Source organism: Vanessa atalanta, chromosome 8, assembly GCF_905147765.1.
Source record: "Vanessa atalanta chromosome 8, ilVanAtal1.2, whole genome shotgun sequence".
NCBI classification, from domain to species: domain Eukaryota; kingdom Metazoa; phylum Arthropoda; class Insecta; order Lepidoptera; family Nymphalidae; genus Vanessa; species Vanessa atalanta.
In genome coordinates this window covers 11728686-11752869 of record NC_061878.1, presented here as the reverse complement: position 1 = coordinate 11752869, position 24184 = coordinate 11728686, and the positions used below count along the sequence as shown (strand labels likewise).

The 24184-nt window shown below is 31.4% G+C and overlaps 1 protein-coding gene across 1 annotated transcript in view; it reads right to left on the bottom strand.

Moving 5' to 3' along the window:
* The window catches only part of LOC125065942 (guanylate cyclase 32E-like), a 158524-nt gene extending 137483 nt beyond the window's left edge, over positions 1-21041 (bottom strand). Inside the window, exons 1-2 of the mRNA XM_047673802.1 lie at positions 20526-21041; positions 2297-2442 (exon numbers count right to left, since the gene is read on the bottom strand). Of these exons, the coding sequence (XP_047529758.1) occupies positions 2297-2442; positions 20526-21041 (662 nt within the window). The remainder of the gene's footprint in view (positions 1-2296; positions 2443-20525) is intronic.
* Between the last annotated feature and the right edge of the window lie 3143 nt (positions 21042-24184).

The window sequence follows — 24184 nt, the reverse complement described above, 5'->3', positions numbered from 1 at the left end:
TTTTAAGCGTATAATAAAAGTTTATACGTTTTTTTTAAGTTATACTTCATATGGCCCGTTTCGAAAAATTAAAACTGTATGGTGAATTTTCTCGTATCCTCCAATAGTAATAGACAACGTCACACTCTATGTCATGTTAAAATTTTTATTTTATTAATTTAAAATGTGAATGTTTAAATTTGTGACCAATAAATATTTTCTTTTCACTAACCTACCTGAAGGAGGATATAAAATTTGCTTTAGTGGTGGAGCCATAAACTTACATGTATCTTTACAAACTGTTATTTTTGAACGAAATTCGTAAAAATAATGGAAGGCAATAACACGCGAAGTCAAAATAAGATCCGGATGGAAAATTACTGCTCTCCGGTTCGTTTTCGATACTTGTTGTGCTATAACTCTAGATTTTCAGTTTTCATATTTTCCCCTTTACTTTTGGTACATGAAATTGTTGCCTCATTTTATGATTCTATTCGTGCGAGTGTAAAAATATGAGGCCATAAATGGTCATCTCTTTTCATTGCCTTAGAAGTTTATTTGTTTCTGGTAATTTGAACTTGACAGCTCTACGCATTATTACTACTTGATCCTGAGAAAAAATATCTTGACAAATGAACAACGAAGTGATCAAATAAAATCTAATTATACAAATCACAGCAAGTTAATTTAATTTAAGTTAATTTACAACGGTCAAATACAAAAAGTTAATTTCGTAATATGATAAATATTTTTAAAATTATTCATAAGCCTAATGACCTTGAAAACAGATTGTTTGAAGGGTGAGTGAGCCAGCCAACTATAGGCACAGAGGACATAACATCTTACTTCGCAAGGTTGGTGGCGCATTGGCGATGGGGGCCAGGTGACCACTTACATCATCAGATACCTATTTTTTTAAACTAATCTTGTACGAGCATGTTAATATTATTGCTACATTACAATTATACATTACAAATTAAAAAAACAACTTATACACCAATTCAAATAGTAGAATTCTATCATAAACTAATAAGTCACAAAATAATAAATGTTCAAAAACTTGAAAGATTTAGACTTGGCGAAAAGGCTATGTGCAAGCCTATCTGGGTAGGTACCACCTACTCGATAAAAATGACAGATATACTCCAACCAAACAACAATACGCAGTATTGCTATTTTCTGGTTTGAAGGATGAGTAAGCCAGTGTGTTTGTAAGGGCGTCAAACAGGTAAAGGACGTAACATTTTAGCTATCAAACTTGGTGATGCATTGGTGATGTAAGGCATGATTTATTTTTCTTTCCAATACAATATATGTGGTGGTTACCATTTGGAGGATGTCAAACTCATTAAAATTCTACGAAACTTCTATATATGGTTTGATAAGTGTATTCAATGGACCATTTACTTAGATTGGTTTTTTCTTGGTTTTATATCTTGAAATTCTAGAATGAATATTAAGCTTAATAAACGTAGGGATTTGACAAAAATCAAATGTGTTACATATTTTGTGCAAAAACTTTAAGTCAAGTCGTATGTTATTCTCAATTGTTCCAAATAATAAAATTAATCCGTAGCCTTTAAACAGGCTGTAAAAATTTACAGGCTGCTAATGTAATGTAATGTAATATTTTTAAAAATATTTCTTTAAATAAATGTACATAATTATAAACGCTTTTCACATCTCATAGATTGGTTGAAAATACAAAACCCTAATAAAATCACTCTCGTGTTTGATTCTGTTCATAGATGGATGTCCATCTGTCAGAGCCAATTTTCTCCGTGTATACTGCACAAAATAACTAAAAAGTTGTACTTATATTTATGATTTTGTGAACCAATAACACAAATTTAAAATTTTGAATTTTGACTTTGAAAATTTAACAAACAATTTAATATTCATTCTAATTTAAATTATTATTTAGTTTTATTTAACTTTATCTGTTGATATGTGTATGTGTGCTGTGTATATACGGTTAAACCGCGATTTAAAACGCATATTTACTTTATTTTTTATGACAACCAAATCAACGTCAGAATCATATTTAACCTTTTGAACACCCCCCGTACAGTTTTGTTTAACTTTGTCTTTGTCGTTGTATTATCATTAGTTTATATTTTAGATTTAAGAAAGTATTATTGTATCTATTCTTATATTCCATATACAGTGGTGTTATTCTATCCTATCCCTTCCTATATCCATATTCTATTCTTTCCTATTGTGATCGAAACTCGATGTAAAGAATGTTTTCTATTCAGTAATTAAGTTTAGTTAAGACTTCTATTGAGGGATAAGAGTAGAAGATGACAAATCTTACCTTAAGGAAAGACTGTCCTTGTCCATCGGTAGCAAAGGCCTGGGTCGGCCGATGTCAGCTGTTACAAATCTTAGTTTCAAACCAGGTAGCAATGTTGGTTCTCGATTTATAGCTGCCACAGCAAGAGGCAATGCGCCGAGTACCGTCTGCAAATAAAGTTCACTATAAAATAAATATAATTTATGAATTATAAAAAAAGTTTATGCATATTCGAGGCAATACAACACAGATCTATGACTTATGCTGTCAAGCTTCTACCTCGCCGCTCTCTACTCCCTTGCGTACGTAGTGCGTACCAAATACTTCGTTTATATTCTAGTAGGTATATTTTATAATAATAATAAGGAAAATTAATGTATTTTATTATTGAAACTCCGTTACTGAACTATTTTTTTTTGTTTGCTACAAATTTAACTTATAAATTTAATTTATCATGCGCTTAATTTGTGTTTATTGTTCTTCTTCTGCTGAAGGAAGACATCGTCAGGAAACCAGTATGAGTCTGCTCTAATTTGCTCCATTACATCAGCGTGGTGGTATATCTCTAAACCGGCTCCTCAAAAGTCATGACGTTAGACCAGCAATGGGATATTTACTCGGTGGTAAGGCTTATGCTGACGCCAACAATGGAAATATTTGTAATTATAACAATATCAATCTTTACTGCAAACCAAAACAAAAAAATAATCAGTAAATAAATTAAAGCTTAATGAGATTACAAGAAGATTTCTATAAGCCCATTCGCACACAGACGGGCCTGCCTTTGATAAATCACCGTTACTAGAAGATTTGTTCTTCCCTGGTGGGTAGGTAGCCCGAAAGAGATCACTCTTTTTATGGTATAATAGCGACTCGCCCCCTTTGCACGAGTACAATGCTGATACTAAATATAATACAGAATATATAACGTATTTTCAGTCAGTTCAGCGCCATATTCATATCGTTATTAAATCCACAATGTATTTAAGGTACTTAATTGAATAAAGAAATATTCTTTTGCTTAAAATCACTTCATAAATAAGCCATTATTTCTCCTAAAAGGTAAAGGATAAAAATAATAACGGTGGGTTAACCCTATGAGATAGACATATACTATCGCGGACTAAAGAAATAGACATATACTTTTAAAAGATAGACGTGTACTTTTTTGTACCTTACCGTACAATACTATAAAAATGTATCTATTTACGACATCACGTTAGAAACCTCTAAAATTATCAATGTTGCTCTACTATTTTATTCATGTACTATACATATAAGCCTTCCTCTTGAATCACGCTATCTATTAAAAAAAAAGCATCAAAATTTGTTGCGTAGCTTTAAAGATCTAAGCATACATAGTATGCTTAGATCATACATTTTTTTATACTATGTAGTGATTTGGGCAAATGGGCAACCTTAGGAACTAAGAACTTTTGGTACCTTGTTCCTGTTGTTGGTACATTGGCCATTCAGACTTCAAACCGGAACACTAAGAAAACTATATACTACCGCTTGGCTGCCGCTGGTAAACTATATGAAGAGTGGGCGGTAATTACCCAGACGGACTTGCACAAAGCCCTACCACCAAGTAGATAAGTGAAGTAAATGGAATATTTTAAATAAAACATTTAATTTTTCATATAAAACTTCAGCGAACTCGACTTTACAAATTAAATAAAGAAATCAAATAAAATTAATAAAGGGTTTAGGAGATTTATTTTTATAGGACTACGCTCCGATTAAATTCGGTATATGCCGAGATAGTTCTTTACTCTCCGTAGAGGTCAATGTCAGTTGATCAAGCCTATTTCAATTAAGTGTAGTCCTCAAAACCTTGAAGACAGATTTGACCTTTCGTGAGGTCAACTTTATTTACGATGTCGATGTATCTTGGTGTCAAAGCCTCCGTAAGCCCGTTAAAGGGTATTGATTAATATCGTAGATTTGTAAAATGACACGAATTTCACTTTTTAATTTGTTTACTCAGGATCGTTATTTAAACATGTTATTCGAATCTTCATAGTTAAAATTATAGTTTATTTGTATTCATGATATTAAATTTTATTTATAATGTTTTAAATGTTCGTTTGGATATTATAGAATCAATTTTAACTCTTTTGTGGAATAATGTATACGGTTTCACAACAGGATCCCAGAAAGTGTTGTTGCCTCGGTTGCCAAATTTTAAAAAAAGGTAATAAAACGCTTGTATGCATAAGAATATTATACAACTAGTGAGTTAATGGTTGATAAGTTAGTGTAATGCTTCTATTGTTTTGTAGTTTTTCTGAAGAAAATTATCCCTTAAGGAAATTAAAGGTGTTGTGGAATTTTGAATGGAATCAATTACTTCTTAAGTAATAAATATTAAAATACTTATCATTTAATTTTTACTTAACTAAAATAATGTTATACGCATTTTAACCATTAATTTTAATTAAAAATCAAAATCAAAATATACTTTATTCAAGTACGCTTTTGAATCATCACTCTACAAACTATAATAAGTGAAGCTACCGCCGGTTCGGAATGTAGATTGTACCGAGAAGAACCGGCAAGAAACACATAGTTAATCTTTTTCAACATTTAAATTACAAAGTTATGTTAGTTAAATACTATGTATGTAGTATACAATATTGTATACTGTCTAGAAATGAACAAATATTCGCTCCACGCTTTTTTATCATCTACATAATCTTCTATTGAATAGTATGCCTTTTTATTAATGTATTTTTTACAAATTATTTGAATTTATGAATTTATCGAAAGTTTGGTTACCACTAAAAGGTTAATTTGTAGTAGATACACGTAATATAATTAGTTAATACTAATAACACTACTTATAATACGCCCAAGAAAGGATATAGGCTACCTTTTTAAATTCATCGCTCGAAGGTGTAGAATGGGAAATGTAAGTTTGTGTGTTTAGACTTTTGTAAATTTCGCACGAGTTAAGCCACGAATTCAGGTAGTATACAAGAATGTGCATTTTAATTTCTAAACTAGTCATAGATTCGACTGGAGTATTTATTTTGGTCAAAGGAAATGCCGTTTATATTGAGATCTTTATGTAGATGTAGTGACTGACTTGTTGATCGCGTGGCTAAATATAAAGCCTTGAGGTTCTGGGTTCAAATCTCAGATAGATATTCCGCTGGCAAATAAAAAAAATATGTGGTTTGTCTGCCGAAAAAGTCTCAGCCTCCAAACCAACTCATAATTTAGCTTAATTAAATTTAATTCAATATTAAAAACATTATTTTGAACTAACGATCTTTATTATGATTTGGTAGTATATATTGACAAATATTACATAATAAACATAATTAAAGTATTTCCACACATAAATTATATACTAAAATATTTAACACATGTAGCAAAACTATTCGCGGTTGAAAACAGAACACTAATTGAAATATTTAATACTGCTTTCAAATCACTATTATTGAAAAGTGAGTGGCAACACGTGGAAATCAATTGAGCGTTCAAATTGGGACAAGTGCCAAATAATTTTCACGTGGTTAATTGTTTTTTTTTAATCTATTCATTCACATTATGCTCAGAGATGCACCATACAAAACACAGTGCGTAAATGTCCATGTGCTTGATGGTAGAGCTTTGTGTAAGCCCTTCTGGGTAGGTACCATCTACATCACGTATTCCGATGCCAAAAAGTAATACTCAGTATTGTACGTCAGATTTAAAGTGTGATTAAGCCATTGTAATTACAATCACGATGGACATAACATCATAGTTCCCAAGATTGGTTCGTTGGCGATGTAGAGTGGTTATTATTGCTTCCAGTGCTAATGGTTTGTGGATGGTGGTGCTCATTTATCATTAGGTGGCATATTTGCCAGTTCGCCTACTTATCTTATAAGATATTTATATATAAACGAAAATAAATTAAAAAATACATATCGATATAGTTCTTGCTTGTACTGAGTAGGAATAATTTTATAGGGACTATAAGTATTTGTAATGTATTCTACCGATACAAAAAAAAATCTATTAATAACTATTAATTAATAATAAATCTCATATAATCAACCATGATATATAAGCTGGCCGTGACCATGAAAGCGTATTACAAAACATTTACTAAGCTACCTATTGCTTTCAAAGGTTCTGCGTCTGATCTGATCTTGCCACCGATGCTTTCAATACTCACACGCCTCATAAATAGAGCAGAGCTTACGTATAAATCTGTCTATATCGTTATAAAGGTGTAAATATATTGTGAGTTCAGGCTTTTCTAACGGCAGGAGAATAAAAGATATATAATTTTAAAAAAATCTTGTCATTTGACGTCATTGATCAAGAAATAAAGTACATTTTTTTTTTACATTAGCAGCCTGTAAATTTTCCACTGTTGGGCTAATGCCTCCTCTCCCTTTGAGGAGAAGGCTTGGAGCATATTCCACCTCGCTGCTCCAATGCGGTTTGTCGGAATACACATGTGGCAGAATTTCGTTGAAATTAGACACATGCACATTTCCTCGCGATGTTTTCCTTCACCGAGTACGAGTCAAACATATTATTATTTTTTTATTAAAAACTCATATTGTTTGAAAAAGAATATTTTGTGTTTCAACATGCAGGCTGGAGGCCTTAGCCCAGCAGTAGGAAATTGAGGCTGTTACTGTATGCTTTGGAATTGCTAAGACTCTTGCAACTAATTCTAGCTTATTTGCAATTTTACTGTGTGTGATCAGTATGTATCTATATGTATGTTGGCGTAACTTACAAAGGACAGTTCAGATACAAATGTTTTTAAAAACTTTAGATTGTTCATTGATAACGATTTTTCTTAGAATAAGTGCACACCCTTGTTGTGGGCGATGTGAAATCGTTTTATTTATTAGCAAATTTGGCCAGGCTTCAATCGGATGCTTTGCACTTTTTGTTACTAAGGACATTTTTCACCTTATTGTTATTTCACGTGATCATGATTTGTCAAGTAGGTATTTTTAATTGGGCCGTATTGTGCGAAAATATTTCAACCTACAGTGATATCAACAAAAGTTCAAGATTTAACAGTAAACCATGTCTGTAGCGGCTTTTGTATTAGTAATTTAAAAGTAATCATGTTACATAATGTAGTGTTTACTATTTTAAAGACATTTCTTGGTACTTTAATTTCATAACAACTCTTTTTAATCTTAATAAATTTTTTAAGTGTCTCTGTAAAACGTATTATGCAGAAATGGTCTATTTATGCACAATAAAGTTCAACTATAATTTTTACATACTTGAAAATAATACTCATACAAATAAAATTATTCAAAAGTCTGTAATTTTTGACTGTAGATTAAAACCTTCTTGACTCTTCAGAAGATGGTTTCGAGCTTATTTCAACACGCTCGAGTGATGATTGGTGGATTTTATTCGACACGTTCGGAAGAATTTTATCCAACACGTGTAAGTTTTCACATTATGTTTTTTTAACCGCCAAGTATTAGATCAAGATATAAGCACATGGAAACTTGTGAACTCATGCTGTGTATTTACTTTGCTTTCATTTAAATTAGATTACTATACATATAATTATCATATATATAACAGGGGATGGTGATAAGTGATCATTATCCATAAATATTGACAATGTAAGAAATATTATTTGTTATTATTATTTAGTTATTATTTAATTATGTCCCTTGTGCGTGCGGCGTCAATACTGAGTATTACTATGATGAGTATAATATACGATGAGTAGGCGGTACCTACTCAGAGGAGTTTGCACAAAACTCTATCAACCAGTAAAATATTAAGTAATTAACCTAATATCATCTCGTAACAGATTTCTTACTACAACAGATTAAGCTGTGATATTTAGAAACAATTTATAAGTTTCACGAAAACTTCAAGAGTAATGACAATCCTCTAAGCCTTGGATTAAAATGAATTTGTAATTTTATTCTAATTTAATTGCCTTAAATACTTTTTCCTAACTTTATTAAATATGGTTTTAATTTTTGGGATATAGCCAAATTAATGTTAATTATATTTTTTATCACAATATTCCTTTGATTAACGATACTTTGTAAAACAGTTTTAATTATTTAAATAAAAGAGAATATCGAAACCTTCCCTAAGCGTGAAATAAGCTTCTTATCAAAATGCGATGAGAAATAAAATATTAACATTTTCTATAGTAATGTAAATATCTTATTTCTTACGAATAATTAAATTCCTGGCTAATTAATTATAGTAGTCTATCGATTTCGGCTGAGCCATTTTGGTAGAAAATTGCAAATCGATGTAGAAAATTACCAACTTCCTAACATTCGAATCGGTCATGATTCGTTTTTGTATGTACATTTAATTAAGATATTTGTCTATGATACAGGCATGTCGTGTCCCAGCGATAAACGTCGATAGCCTCTGAAAGTTGTTGATGAATAAACCTACATGGGTCTACTCGACCCACATACAGCTCGTTAGGGAAACCTCGAGTAGAAAGCCGATCAAAGTTTTGTTTTGGAATTTGGCAACCTGCGTCAAGGCCTTCCGTCGCCTATACCGCAATGTTTGAAAATGAAAGTTTTCAACTGAAATATTAGTAGTTCGGTCACGTTTGGTGAAGTACCAAACGATTCTTATAAGATTAAGATTCCGAGGATCGACAAACGCAGCGTAGGGTGCCCTCCTGCCAAGCTAAAGAAGATGATGGGATCCGAATGAATGCGGAAAAAGGAAAACCAGGAGTTTTGGTGCACTTTAGGAGATACATTAGTGTCCAGCAGTAAATGTCTAGTGATTGATTGATTTATCTTTATTTATCGATGAAGTTTATTTTACAAAGGCTATGCTTATCATCGTCACGCGGACACATTGAATCTCGTAGAGCGAACACGTTAAAATTACGTCGCTGGTAAATCTGTCGTTTCCTTTATAAATAATACATGTATCTAAAAATTGGTCATCCCATCCACGGAACGATACATACATTTTTCATTCTCCACCATATCAATCAAAAATAAACTTCGAAAATTTCTTTAATTAGAAACAAATGTGACCGTCAAGGGACGTTCAGCAGATGTCAAACATAGAAATAAATGGTTATTAAAAGAATTTCTAATTAGAGAAAACCAATAAATAAATATTTTGAAAGGAACAGTTTCGATAGTGAATATATATTTGGTACGTGTGCATTATATACTCGCAAAGGAATAAGTGAGCGACAAAGCGAGCTAAGAGAGCATGACGGCATAAGAGAGCGTCATGGGTCATGACTTTTCACGGCCAATATTTCCACTCTTTATTTAACAGACACAAAATGTTCATTGGATTCCAATAGACATTGGATAAAAATAATCTTGGTTTATAATATAAAGACTACTAATTCGCTTTCACCAGTTATTTACTGGTATTACTTATATTAGTAGGTTTATCAGCTTATTTAACTGCTTCGTACGTCTAGCGGCTAAATAAAAGGCTGCAGATCCTGAGGTGCTGGATTTAAACCCAAAGTCGGGTTTTTCTGTTAAAAAAATCTCAATAACAACGCGGTGTCTGGACGTTTGTATCCTTTCGTGCTTGGGAAAGCATGTAAAGACGTTGTTCCTTTTTCCACCATAACTTTTTCCAGTCGTGTCGTATTGGTCACCCCATCCGATGCCAATTATAAGAGTAAGGGAATAAAGAGTGCATGCACGTGAGCGTGTTTGCTTACATACATACTTTACTATACACTCATTGGTGTAATATAATATATCCTGCGTAGTTGGCCTCCTTTGAGATTAGCCTCCGTGGCCGAAATTGGTCAAGACGATATTAATAATATGGCAGGAGACTCTTCCATACCATTAATAACTAATATTAGAACGATGAGTAAGAACATCACAACCCAACAGAGATTTGGAGGTTGATTCTAATGCACTTCTAGCTCTGAAACTTAAGACGCACGAAGGAACAATTCTGAGAAATGTTACGAATAAAGAATTCAAATTAAAATTTTTACTTTTCATTTTGTTTCTCGAAAGTAAAAAGCATTTTAAGAAGCTAATTTGTTTTACATTTATATATAATTTTCAAACAAGAAAATGTATTTAAAAATAAAAAAAAATTATGGACTTAAAATCTTTACAGTAAATTACGTCATCAGTGGCACAAAATGACTAGGCCTTCGCTTCACGAGTACATAATAAGAAAAAAAATATCATAATCAAGTTATATGTCAATGAACGTCACAATTACATCTTGTCAACCACAGATTTCGCGAATTCGCTCCGCTGTTAACTGTTAAAAAAAAAGTACAATCGAAAGTGATTTTTTATCTTACGTTTTTAATTGACACCTTTTTTTATAATCCATTACTATACTATTATTATTGTTGCAAGTTGGAACAAAGGATCTATTCAGTGTGGAAAATTTATTCCGTGCAGAGTATTCAAAACTTAGAAGATCATAAATTATATTTATGTGATAAATTTATGTGTGTCTGAATTTGACATTCAAAGATATAAACTACTCTGTGTTCACCGTCATAACGATAAATAATCAGACACGATCGGTATAGTGTTCAGGTACAGGAACGGCTTAATCTGCTTTCTCAGGCGCGAGATTCCTTAACAGAATATTTCAGTAAATTTTAATCTAGCCACTAGATCAACGAAGCAATTTATCAATAAAACTATTAACTCATCTCGTGCCGATGAATGATAATAAAATGTTAATAAAGAAAAGAATTTCAAATAATGTTGTCTTAGATTTTCGCGATTATTACACATTGAAATAAAACTAGTTTTTTTTAACGGATTTAATCGCGTATATTAATGGAACCAACCGGAACGCTACTCAAGATACCAATTAAGAAATCGTTGGCGGTAGTTGTAAATAATATTTCTTTTTAATTCGAACAGACAAATGTCACCTTAGTCTGCCCGTGACCACGAACACTGCAAAGTGCTCGAAACGTCGGGATGTTAAAATAAAATAATTAATATACGCGATTAAATCCGTTAAAAAAAACTAGTTTTATTTCAAATTTCAAATAATACTCTGCGTAAATAAAAATTGAGCCCATAAAAAAATTCATCTCGTATTTGTTCGATCCTATGATGACATTTTTTAATTTAAACGGATCAAACGGGAAGTATACCCAAACAATAAAATAATTTACCATTTCCGGGTCCTAAATGATGGAATTTTGAGAAAACAAATATAAAAAACTGGCCCATTGCGGGTCTGACTCGCATAAGAAGGACACATTATCTATAAAAACGGCAAAAAAAAACATGTACATATGCTATATCGGAGCCCCACTTTAATATTTATTTCATTCTAATTTTAGTATTTGTTGTTATTGTGGCAACAGAAATACATCATCTGTAAAAAATTCAAGTGTCTAACTATCACGGTTCATAAGATATGGCCTGGTGGCAGACAGACAGACGGACGGATGGGCAGCAGTCTTAGTAATATTTTTAGTGTTTCATACTTTTTGGGTATGACCGGTTAATAAATATAACCGATTTGAGAACCGGCGTATTTTTTGAATTTGGTTAATTTGAACAAAACACACAAATATTTTATCTGATACACATATATATTATGGTCAAAACTAATTTATTTTCGCCTTAGAATTGAATGCGAGAACTAATGCAACAGATTCACAGTCGCTGCTAAAATAAAACAATACTAATTTATTAAGTAACTTTAGGAACATAAATGAACTTTAATTTCGTAAGGATTAAATTGATACAAACTATAATTATTCAATAGAAAGCGAATACTAAGAATATTGTTACTCCAACAGCTGTAATTCCTTAACGTACAATTTATAAATACAATGTTGAAGACTCAGAATTATCGTGTTATCTTCATTATAATTATTGCAATACTACCCGTCCTAACTGCGCACGGGTAGGGTTTACATAAAACGTTTATATTTTAATACATAATATATATAATATTATTATTGTATTGCTTAAAAATTAAAACCGCAGATAAAAAAGAGATATTTGAACACTATGAAATAAAAAATATCTTAGAAGTGCAACAATAAAAATATAACGCATATACAAATATTGTAAAAAATGTATAATGTATAATGATTAAAGACGCGACACATGCCATTTGACATTATAGTAATATTAACGAAAGTGGAATATTCGATAACTCACACCTTTGTTAAATGTACCTGAATAAAATTAATTTACTTTAAAACAAACAACTTTGCTCACTAAACTTAAGCTATCTAAACTTTCCAAACGTATTTTTGTCATTAATACGTATAGTGATAAAATGTTAGTACTTTTGCTCGTAATTAGTGAAGGTGCAAACAGATTACGGTCATCTCTAACTCGTAGGGACGGATACATTGGCTGCCGATATTATCAAGATTACTCGAAAATTCTTCAATGTATCCTGTGTCTATCCTCAATAGAAACTTTAGTTAGTTTCCGGTTCATTTTAAATTGTGTTTTTTTCAATAGAACCGGATATTTTTAGCTGGTTATTTTTACCATTATATGACAATTGTTACGTCATAAATAAGTCATAAATTTTATTTAAGTGAACGTGTATAATATTTATGGCACAATAAAAAGCTACAACCACTATAAGGTTAATTTTTGCCTACTTTGTAGTCAATTAATACGTTAAAATGAAAGTGTTCCTTCGCACTTGAGTGGTTTGCCAACCTCTTAAAAGCCTCTAAATTTTACACACCTTAATGGACTTATTGAATATTTTCTATCTTTATCTTTAGACAATTTTTATTTAACAAAAACAAAATATAATAAGAGATTACAACAATAGCAATTATTCTTATCTACGTTACTTATTAGAACCTATTATTATTTTCCTTATATATTATCTTACTAATGCACAAAGGAATAGTTTTCCTCGTTTTTTTTTTTATGAAACGTTTGTACCTGCACACCCAGTTAAAAAAAAAACAAGATTAATTAATTTAACTTAATCTCAATGTCATTGGTCGATCTTAGCTGATGACAAAATCGAAATTTTATATTATTATAATTATTCAAGTAGGCTTTTACAAACACTTTTGAATCGTCATTTAACAAACTATATAAAGTGAAACTACCACCGGTTCGGAATGTAGATTGTACCGAGAAGAACATGTTAGTTAAATACAATTATATATGTATGTATGTAATATGTATGTGGAAGTCAACAAGTATTAACTCCACGCTTTTTTAACATCTTAATAATCTTTTAATTAATAAAATGCCTTCTTTACCAATGCATTTTTTACAAATGATTTGAATTTATGAGACGGCAAAGTTAAAATTGGCTGTGGAATTTTATTAAAGAAACGGGTACCCAAGAAAGATTTATTAACTCTGCGGAGTCGGGAACTTGGTGTTATAAGCTTATCCTTACTTCTTGTGCACATACAATGATTATCACTGATTTTATCAACGTGATCAATGTTACTGTTAACATACATAATATTGTTGTAAATATATTGTGACGCAACAGTGAGTATTCCTACTTTGTTAAAAATATCCCGAAGAGAATCTCTAGCTCCAAGATTATAAATAGAGCAAATTGCCCTCTTTTGTAAAATAAAAACAGATTCAATATCTGCAGCATAGTAGCAAAGTAATATGACATAATACTGTGAAAATAACCAAAACATACTAGACGAGCGGTATACATATCAGTTAATATCTAACTTTCCTAACCGCGTATGCGAGCTGAGTCTTCCTGTCAAGGCCGTTAAATGAGGACTCCACTGAAGTTTGGAATCCAATGCTATTCCTAAAAACACCGTAGTAACGGATACACAAGACGGCCACCGTTTAAAGATATATTATAATTTTGCTTTCTAACCTTGGGTAGGGTAAAACGACACATTTTGTTTTTAGAGCATTCAAAATTAAATTGTTTACCGTAAACCAATTGTGTATATATGATAATGCACGTACATATCTTCATAGTAAGTTTTTATCCTGTCGATCTTAAAAATCAGTGAAGTACCGTCAGCAAACAACACTATATCATAACACCTTTAACATAGAAAGTAAGATCATTTATATATACTAGAAATAGAAAGCTACCCGTGGAGCATGTATAGGGGCATGATGCTAATGACGGTATGATGGGCCGTCATATGAATAAATGTTCACAATGAGACATCATATTAATTATATAAAAGCAATATAAAGAAGGTCGTGTTTTACTTCGCCTAAAAAATAATAATGATATTATTATGATATAGAAACGGTTTGATGGTAGCTGTCTAGCGAGAATATCTAATTACAAATACATACGTACTGGGCGTTACATACCGGTAGGCTACTTTGACTGACTTTATTATGAAATGTAAATCAAGTTAATAGACAAATAGCAATAAGGCTATAAATTATGATTGAACTCCCTTCAATAATAATTAATTTGTTTCAAATTACTAAACATATTGCTTGTCAACGTTGTATTCCATATTGCAGATTCTTGTGAACCGTAAGCGAAACAATAACTGTTTGTTACGATAATGACGACAAAGATCTATATATTTTAAGATTTTTATTGTTAAATAACAAAACCTTTATAATATATTTGTACTATGCACATCCAAAATGCACGCTCACGAGTACTGTACTGAATATACTCTGGTGGATTCTTGATGATTCGTCGCGTGGTCTGAGGCTGTGTGGTTCAATCTCGGTCGCTGCATTAGTGTCCCTCGTGGCTATGTCGTCTTAAATTTGCTTAGGTGATGCAGTTGCATTTATATTAAAAACGTATTTACAAGATAAACCTGGTTTTATGTCACTCCTCTATAGTCGATTGAACTTATTATCTCTGATATTAAAATATTAAAAATATAAAATTAAAATTATATTTTAACTAAGCAGGGAATAGTCAGATGTTGTGTAGATGCCGAATACGTAAATATAAATTAAGTACATGATATTTCAGTGGTACTTGCTTAGATTTCAACCCACGATTATCGGTTAAGCTTGCCACTGGACATTCACGACTATCTAGCATGAAATTAAATAAAAGCTTGTTAAACTGTTTAATTGTGGATTTACGCTGGATTTACACCAGGGATGTTTACAGTAGGGACATGGAGCGTGTCGACAAATTTCAGGGGCAGCAAAATTGGGAGGATAAGAAAAAAAATATAGACTACATTTTCTGCGATAAATGAGTAAATATATTTGTTTACAAATTGTTTATCGAAACGTTATCCACTTCAAAATTTCGATAGTGGCGGCGGGGGCGGGTTCTGTTTATTACATAACAACAACTAACAACAATATTTTTGTATAACATCGATTACAAAATATTTACGAATGATATGAAAGCGACATAGATCCTCTTATATATTTATAACGTAAGCCGATTTTTGTCCCAGTGATTATGGGATGATAGCTGCACATAAAAAAGTCGGTTATAGTCTAATTTCGAAGACTCCAGCTGTAGATACACAGAAATAGAGGATTCTTGATTTATATTTACTAAATTGTTACAATTTAACAAAGATTTAATTTTAAAGAGAGGAAAAAAGGTACGAGAGTCCTAAAAAGTCTTTGGAATAAACGCGAAGTTTCGCGGGAGACCCAGTAGTCATCATTGAGTATTCTTTGCCACCATTCGACAGGGTTATGATTATAAGGATAATTAAGGCCATAATGTTAATAATGTTTTTTTTTTTTTTGTGATATAGATAGACGGACGAGTAAAGGGCCTAATGATAAGCGCTGTAAGAAATATTAACCATTCCTTACATTACCAATACGCCAACAACCTTGGAAATCGCGATGTTATGTCCCTTTTGCTTACCTCTCTTATTCTTCAAACTGGAACACAAATTTTTTTTCGAGTTTTAAGGGGTTTGTTGTCATTGGTTTGGCAAAAAAAGTTCAAGTTTGTCCCATATATGTAAATATTATGATCCTCTGCCCAAACGTTGCCTGGAAGAGTTCGCTGCTGAGCGATAAGGCTGCCTGTTGCACCTCAAGTAACTTTTGTGTTGCAAAATTGTAACTTTTAAGTTTGGGTGCAATAAAGAGAGTTAATAAATAAATAAATAAAATTTCGCTTCATACCAAATTTAATCAAATTCGGTTCATTGGTTTGGTAGTGAAAGACAGACAGACAGTTACTTTCACATTTATAATATTAGTAATGATGCCTCCCTAAATATTTTGGGTCACCGCAGCCAATGTTACATTTTATAAGATTCGTGATTCATTAAAATATTTAATTATAAAATGTTTACAAGTGCAAATTAAAACAAGGAGTTTGTAACGTAGAAGTTTATAGCTTGAAACTATACAAAATACACATTCAATATCTTCACTCTAACGTACGTATTTACTTTTAAAAGTTTTAGTTCGAAGGTTGCTTTACAAAACTGCTACACGATGCCTTTTCTTGGTTGGTTTGTTCCCAATAAATTATTTGATATTTAACACGCTCTGCTAATAAGTAGAAAGCACCATACGGTGGTATTTTTTTTTGTATTTAAAACACTGTTTCAACTTTAAATTTGTCTTATACTTCAGTTATTTAATAATACTAAAAGTAAGCACGATTTAATAGCCTTCTAACGCCATTTATTATTTAACGAAGCAATTAATTATATTTGTACAAAAAGATCACATGAATAAGCCATAATGTATCTTAGGCATAATGCAATATGCTGATGTCGATAAAAATAAATCTTGTGATAGATAGCTTAAGATCAAAATTCGTATAATATCGTAAACGGAGCGTTTCTTAATTATTTATTTATTTTACGTCTAATTGTATTTTATTTATGCAGCGTGATTATAAATAAATATTAGACAAAATAAGTTAATTTATAATTTTTATAGCAAATATAAATATTATTGTAAATTTAGGTATATTTTTAGGATTAAAGTCCAAAAAAGTCACTACGTACATCCACGTCCGAAAAATGATTAGATAAAAAGATTGGAGCATATTCAACTACATAGCACTAAACTGAGTTAGTGCATACACGTGTGGCTGAATTTTTTCACGATTTTTCTCATATGCAACTGAACAGACGAATTACAAAAAATCAAGCAGGTGAAAGTTAGTAGTAACGATCTCATTTCACTGTACTTGCTTAAAATCAACGTGTTCTTTCCATTGGACAAACTCGATTCATAGCACAACTTAAATAAAGTTAATTGAAAATCCTCTAGAGATTGACAGGCACAATTGCATTTTTCCCTATTCAAATATTCGTAAGGGTAACACCGAATAAACAGCCTCGGGTTGGAGTGGAAAATTCACAACTTGTTTACCAAAAGTTGATTCGAGAAAACTATAAATCAGACCTTTTTTGTAATAGAAAAAAAAATATCATTAGTTTTAATTTCATGACGTTTTTATTAATTTATCCGTTTTACGAAATAATACGACTTTGTCTATGAATTACTGCCTGGTTTGTCTAGTAAATTTTTCCGTCTAAAAATTCTGAGTAACCGAGCCTGGGGGGTCGCAGACCAATTTATTTCATGCCGTGCCAGATTGGCCGTCCCATCGGATTATGAGAGTAAGGAAATAAAGAGATGTGTTTGCAGGAAATAATATTTTAATACAATGGCCGTTACAATCGATGAAGAGAACATCATGAAAAATATAAATAACATAAGTATTACTTAGATAAATCCTCCTTTTTTCTTCGTAATCTGTTTTATACATACATATATTTTTAGCGACCAATCAAACAATTAATAACAAAAATAACACAAACTCTGTTGCTATGATCATATCGATTACAGAATATCGAAATTGAGGAAATGAGCTCAAGATAATATCGCCCTACGACACTGTCGTACCATGACAACCATTATATTCGCACTTCATAAACGCTAACAAACTGTCAATAACTTTATTTATTTTTTCATTTTTATATAAAAATATAATAATAATATATAATAATATTTTATTCTACGTGAAAATAGTTAAAACATTTAATCATTCTTTCTATATGAATTTGACTTCATATAAAATAAAATTCTGATAGAGTTTAAGTAAAAAGGATTCCTTTTATAGAATTTTATTTCATAAAGTAGTTCCTAATATTAAAATATTACGAGCGATTGTAACATAGAGAGCGTTATTGACTTGAGTGTTCCGTGAGGTAATTCGTGACTTTGATGCTAACGACAATAAAAGACTTGTAAATTGTGCGTGGGACACACTTTTCTGCCTTCTGTTACAAGAAGATACATTGTAAGTAATATCCATGTAAGTTTTACTAAAATTACTCAGTGTGATTTATTTTTAATATTTCAGTCTGAAATTATTTTTTCGACATTTAACTATACATCTAGTTATTTATTTGTTAAATGTTCTGCTGTTAACATATAGCAGAACCGTATTAAAAATAACCATCGCCCTGTATATTCGCGCCATCAGCGACATATATCTCTCGTCTATATTTTGTTAGTTTGGATCATATTACATTACAGTCCCCTAACGCTTGAGTTCACAATATGTGGCAGAATTTTCCCTGACTAACGCAGATCACGAATTTAATTTTAAACACAAATTAAGCACACGAGAGCTCAGTGGTGTTAGACTCAGCCGAGTATCGAACTAAAATAAAGAGTTTCGATTTTTCGACTACACTGTTTTACTATTCAATGGGTGATTTGCGAGCTTCACAACGATGTAGTACAAGCGCGACACTATTCCGATGTTGGTTTAGAATGAAATGGTTTATATTTATATATTAATATGTAAGCCTATTAAATTATTTTAAATATATTTTTTATAAATAATCATTAAAGGTTGTATAGCATGTAGCTATTGAGTTATATTCAATCACGGAATTATATAAACGTGATGAATACTTATTGATTTGACATTTTTATAAATAGAAGCAGTAAAAGAATATTTTTGAATTTGACATGAAAATTGTCAATCTGGGTGGAAAAACGGAAGATAATGGATGCTTGTAACAAAAACTGGAATAATAAATATTGTAAACCATATTAGATATTGTTAATTATTTCATGTTCCTGTTTACTTGAAGCTAGGTCTTCAAATACGTGAAGCAATAACTTTGTACCCTTTTGTTTTGTTTTATCACAAAGACCGTATGAAATTTGTTACTATTAAAGTTTATGTGTATAAGGATTGCAAAAAGCTAATATTTTTATAAAATATACGTTAGAAATACATTAAAATAATAAAAAAAAACGTTACACACACTACGATACGTTTAACACATATAAATTTATCTAAATAATATTTATTATGAAACATTCATTTGTACCGATGACAACACACATCATGTCAAAAATGAAAATCAATGATTTTGTTTTTTTTACATTTGAATTTTTTTATTGTAGTAGTAACAAGGTATCATCCAGTTGAGCCTAAGTTTTCCTATGTATATTTCGAATCATCGCATCTAATATTTTATTAGCAATGAATTACAGTCGAGTTTCGACCAATGGGCGATAACTAGTATATATAAACAGTTGATATATGTATGTATATAGAATTTCCGGCGCCATGTACACAGTCTACGGGTGCGACTTGATTTATTTATAAGACGTTTCATATTTAACTTAATGTGTATATTTAGGACAGCCTTTATCGAGATTATTTTACTTTATTGGTTAATTTATTTTAAATGCAGTGTATTTTAACACAATATCGCACATATTATTTATAAAATTGATCACAATATGCATAGCCCTGATTACAAGGTAATAATTAAAAAAAAAAATACAAGTGTCCATTAATCTTCAAATATAAATATTATTACCTGAAAATCACAAAACCCTCTCGACAAGCTTCTCGATCGGGGCTCTCTTAAATGTTTTATCGAGACTATTCGTTTTTGTAAAGGTCATTAAAAATAAACAGGAAGCACCTCACGTTTTATTTAAGACAATTCAATTTATAATATGAACCGAGATCGCCCAGTGGTTAGAACGCGTGCATTTTAACCGATGATTTCGGGTTCAAACCCAGGTAAGCACCACTGAATTTTCATGTGCCTAATTTGTGTTTATAATTCATCTCGTTCTCGGCCGTGAAGAAAAACATCGTGAGGAAACCGGCATGTGTCTAATTTCAACCAACCCGTATAGGAGCAGCGTGGTGGAATATGCTCCAAAAACCTTCTCCTCAAAGGAAGAGGAGGCCTTAGCCCAGCAATGGGAAATTTACAGGCTGTCAATGAGATGTTTAATGCGAATTTATAATACATAAGATAATAAAACTAACAACATTGTGCCACCTATAACCGTATACAATTATAAACTATATATTATATAATATAAATTCTTACCTGGCTCCATGCGTAGGCACTCAGAAATCCAATTGTAATTGTATTCGTATCAGTCCAATTTCCTCTGACGTTCGGGCATATTTTTGCGCTACCACAATTGCTCTTGACGAGATCAAACAAACTTACTCCGTCCGCTTCCAAATTATCAATCGACACGTCATTATGTATCAGATTCATTGTCACACCGGTGTACATATTATTTAGATATATCGAGTTTAGCTGTCTTGTTTCGTAAGGTGGTACATCAGCGGTAACGTTAAGCAGTACGCATTTTCTATGATTTACATTACTTTCAGTTACATCGACAATATCGTCCGTTCCATTGTTTACGGTCGTTGTATTAGCTACATCTTCTGTCTCATCTGCACTTCGTTTGGTTACGTTATTAGCATTTGTATAGGGTGCCAATTCTTGATTATACGATATTCTATCGATTTTGGTTTTAATTGCGCACTTAGCTGCTACATTCTGTAGCCCGATGATAATTATGCAAATGAACCGTACTTTGTTGGCCATTTTCTCAATTGATTGGTTCCTGCATATTAGTCTTCTTTATTTGATTTAATTTTCTGTAACAAGGAATGTTTTATTTAAAAAAATAGGTTACTGTAATACGTAATGGATGAAATAAAATAATATTCTCACAATCCAAAATTGAAGACCGAATTAAATTACATCTTTCTTTCTGAAATATACAATTTTTAAATCTGTTATAGTGTCTACTTGAATGGACTATATATTGACTTCATTTATGCGACATAGTATATAAAGGAATTTGCATATATAAGGTATAAAAAATATTTTATGTTTTGTTTTCAGAAAACTTTTTCCTAAGATTAACGATAAATGATCACGCCCTAAAACATATTTAGTAAAGAGAATATATTGTACAGTTCAATACAAAATTATTATCAAACAAATGTTTTATTTATTTCATTTACGTTAACATAATCTAAATTTCAATATATGACTACTTTAATACTTTTACACATACATAGACACATTATTGAACACATGTTAAAATAAGTGTATGTAAGTTTTTGCTATTTGATTTAAGTAGTTAGTATCTTAAAAAAATTATAGTTTGGAATAATACAAAAAATATTGTCGGTGTAATATAGGTCTCGTCAAAGTTTAACCCTAAACTGAATTATGTATAATTATACTCGTGACTTGTATTAGTAGGCTATTGTATTTTATTTTGTATTCTCATCTCGACTTTGTCTTAAGATCAAATAAATAACACCGAATCATTGTTTTATCTTTCGTGTTGTAGAATATATTTGGGTATCTTCTAATTTATATAACAATAAGAAGTACGGTAATTGGATCCCTGGATAATGATGTTTACATGCAGGTTTTTATCTGTATTAGAATGATGTATAACTCATACATAAGTTTCTAGGTTAGTTCCTTTTTTATGATATAGGTAGGTGAACTGACAAATAGGCCATCTGATGGTAAGTGGTCACCACTTAAATCGTTAATGAGCCACTAACCTCGGGGACTAAGGTGTTATGTCCCGTGTGCATGCAGTTACATTGACTCAAACGCCCTTCAAATGGTAACACGACAATACTAGAATATTTAGTTGGTAGTACCCACCAGACTGGCTTGCACAAAAACAAATAAAATTGAAAAAAAAAAAGAATAACAATCAATTTTGCTTATCAAATTCGGTTCGGCAAATTACATTACTTAAACCGACTATACACAAAGTATACACAGTTAGGAAGTTAAAGGATAATGAATCTTTATACCATTCATTCGAATAAAACGTTACGTACGAGTCAACAGACTTTTGGTGACTTTATTTAGGTTTCCCAGCGTAAAGCGTCCGAAGCGATATTATTCTACTGCTTTTTTATATTTGTTTTAGAAAGGGACTCGAGCGAACGACCCTTTTCTTGAACTGCAATTAAAGTTGCTCATTCACAGTCAAACCGGGGCACAGCAACACTATATTGACTTTTAGCGGTAGTATAATTAACTTAGTACGTATAAGTACCTACACGAACCAGTACTAAGGTCTACTACTTTTTTTTGACTGCCTCATCGTTCAAGTAGCTAGATCGTAATGCAGATTCCGAGTAGAATCTGCATTACGCTGCACACGTAGTTAGTAGGTTAAAGCGTGTCCTGCCTTAGAAAGCATGGAAACTGGTGGTTCTACAACTGAACTCTCTGCCATTGTGTCGTATTTCCATTTAATTCATAAATACTTTTAACTCGATCTATAAAAAACTAAAACTTACATCAAAACGCATTGATGAATAACGCATATTACTCAATATTATATTATATTAATGATAAAAAACTTAGTATTTGTTGATTTCTAGACAGGATATATATAAATTTAAATACTTTCTTGACCTACTCTGTAATTAAAATAGTGGATAAAAGTAACTGCTGAGTTTTTTGCCAGATCTTCTAAGTATAATCTACTTTTCGAACCAGTAGTTTTACATTTAATTCAATACAACATGTCGATTCGAAAATACTTTTATGAATCGTCTTGAATAAAGAATATTTTAAGTTCATTTGTTTATTAGAGTGAAGGAGTGAGTGCATCCGAGTTACACAAACAATTGACGACGCTGTGACTGAAATAGAATATTTTTTCCGGGAATGAAATACCTTTTTTTATTAAAAAGTCCTAGTAAAAGGCATGCCTTTCCTCTCTTCTTAAGGAGAATATTATTGAAGTTTAATCTACAACGCTTTTCCAGTGTAAATTAGTAGATAAATAAATACATATATATATCAAATTTTAATTGACTCGGTGGTAGGTACACCAAATAAACTTAGATGTATTGGACATGACATGAAATATAAAATAAAAAAGTTTTAAAAGATCAACTTTCCCGAATAAATTTTACAATTTTTTACTACCATCATACCGACAAATCAAAAGTTTTGTATCTAGTTTTTTTCATTCCTGACACGTATGTATATTTATTTTATGAATCCGACGTCGACAAACGAAACTTTGTTTTTCCACATATGTGAAGTTTTTCATTCATAACAGTTATTACATATATATAGTCTCATCCAACCACAAGAGGTCAAAAGCCATTTAAAAAATTACAATTTTGACATCGAATTGAACAAAAAAGTGGATATAAGTAGTTAAGAAGAATAGTGTTTATTGTATTTTTATTAAAGATATATGTAAAGAACTGTTGATAGTTTACTTGGTGGTAGGGCTTTGTGTAAGCCCGTCTGGGTAGGTACCACCCACTCATCAGATATTCTACTGCCAAATAACAGTACACTGTATTCTTGTGTTCCGGTTAGAAGGGTGAGTGAGCCAGTGTAATCACAGGCACAAGGGACATAACATCTTAGTTCCCAAGGTTGGTGGTACATTTTAAATATCACGTCTGGCTTTTTTATAATTTGTATATTTAAACAACATAATATTGGTACCAGTTTAACTCCATAAGAGAGAAGAGAGAGGGATAAGAAACGTCTTACCTCCCAAGGTTGTTAGAGGATTGGCGATGCAAGGAATATATATATGTATATATGTAAATTTCTTAGCGCTTATGTCTATGGGTTTTACTGACAACTTATCATAAGGTAGGCCATTTTCCCACCCGTCTACTTAAATTTATAAATCCGTTTACCTAACAATATTATAATAGTAAAAAAGCTTT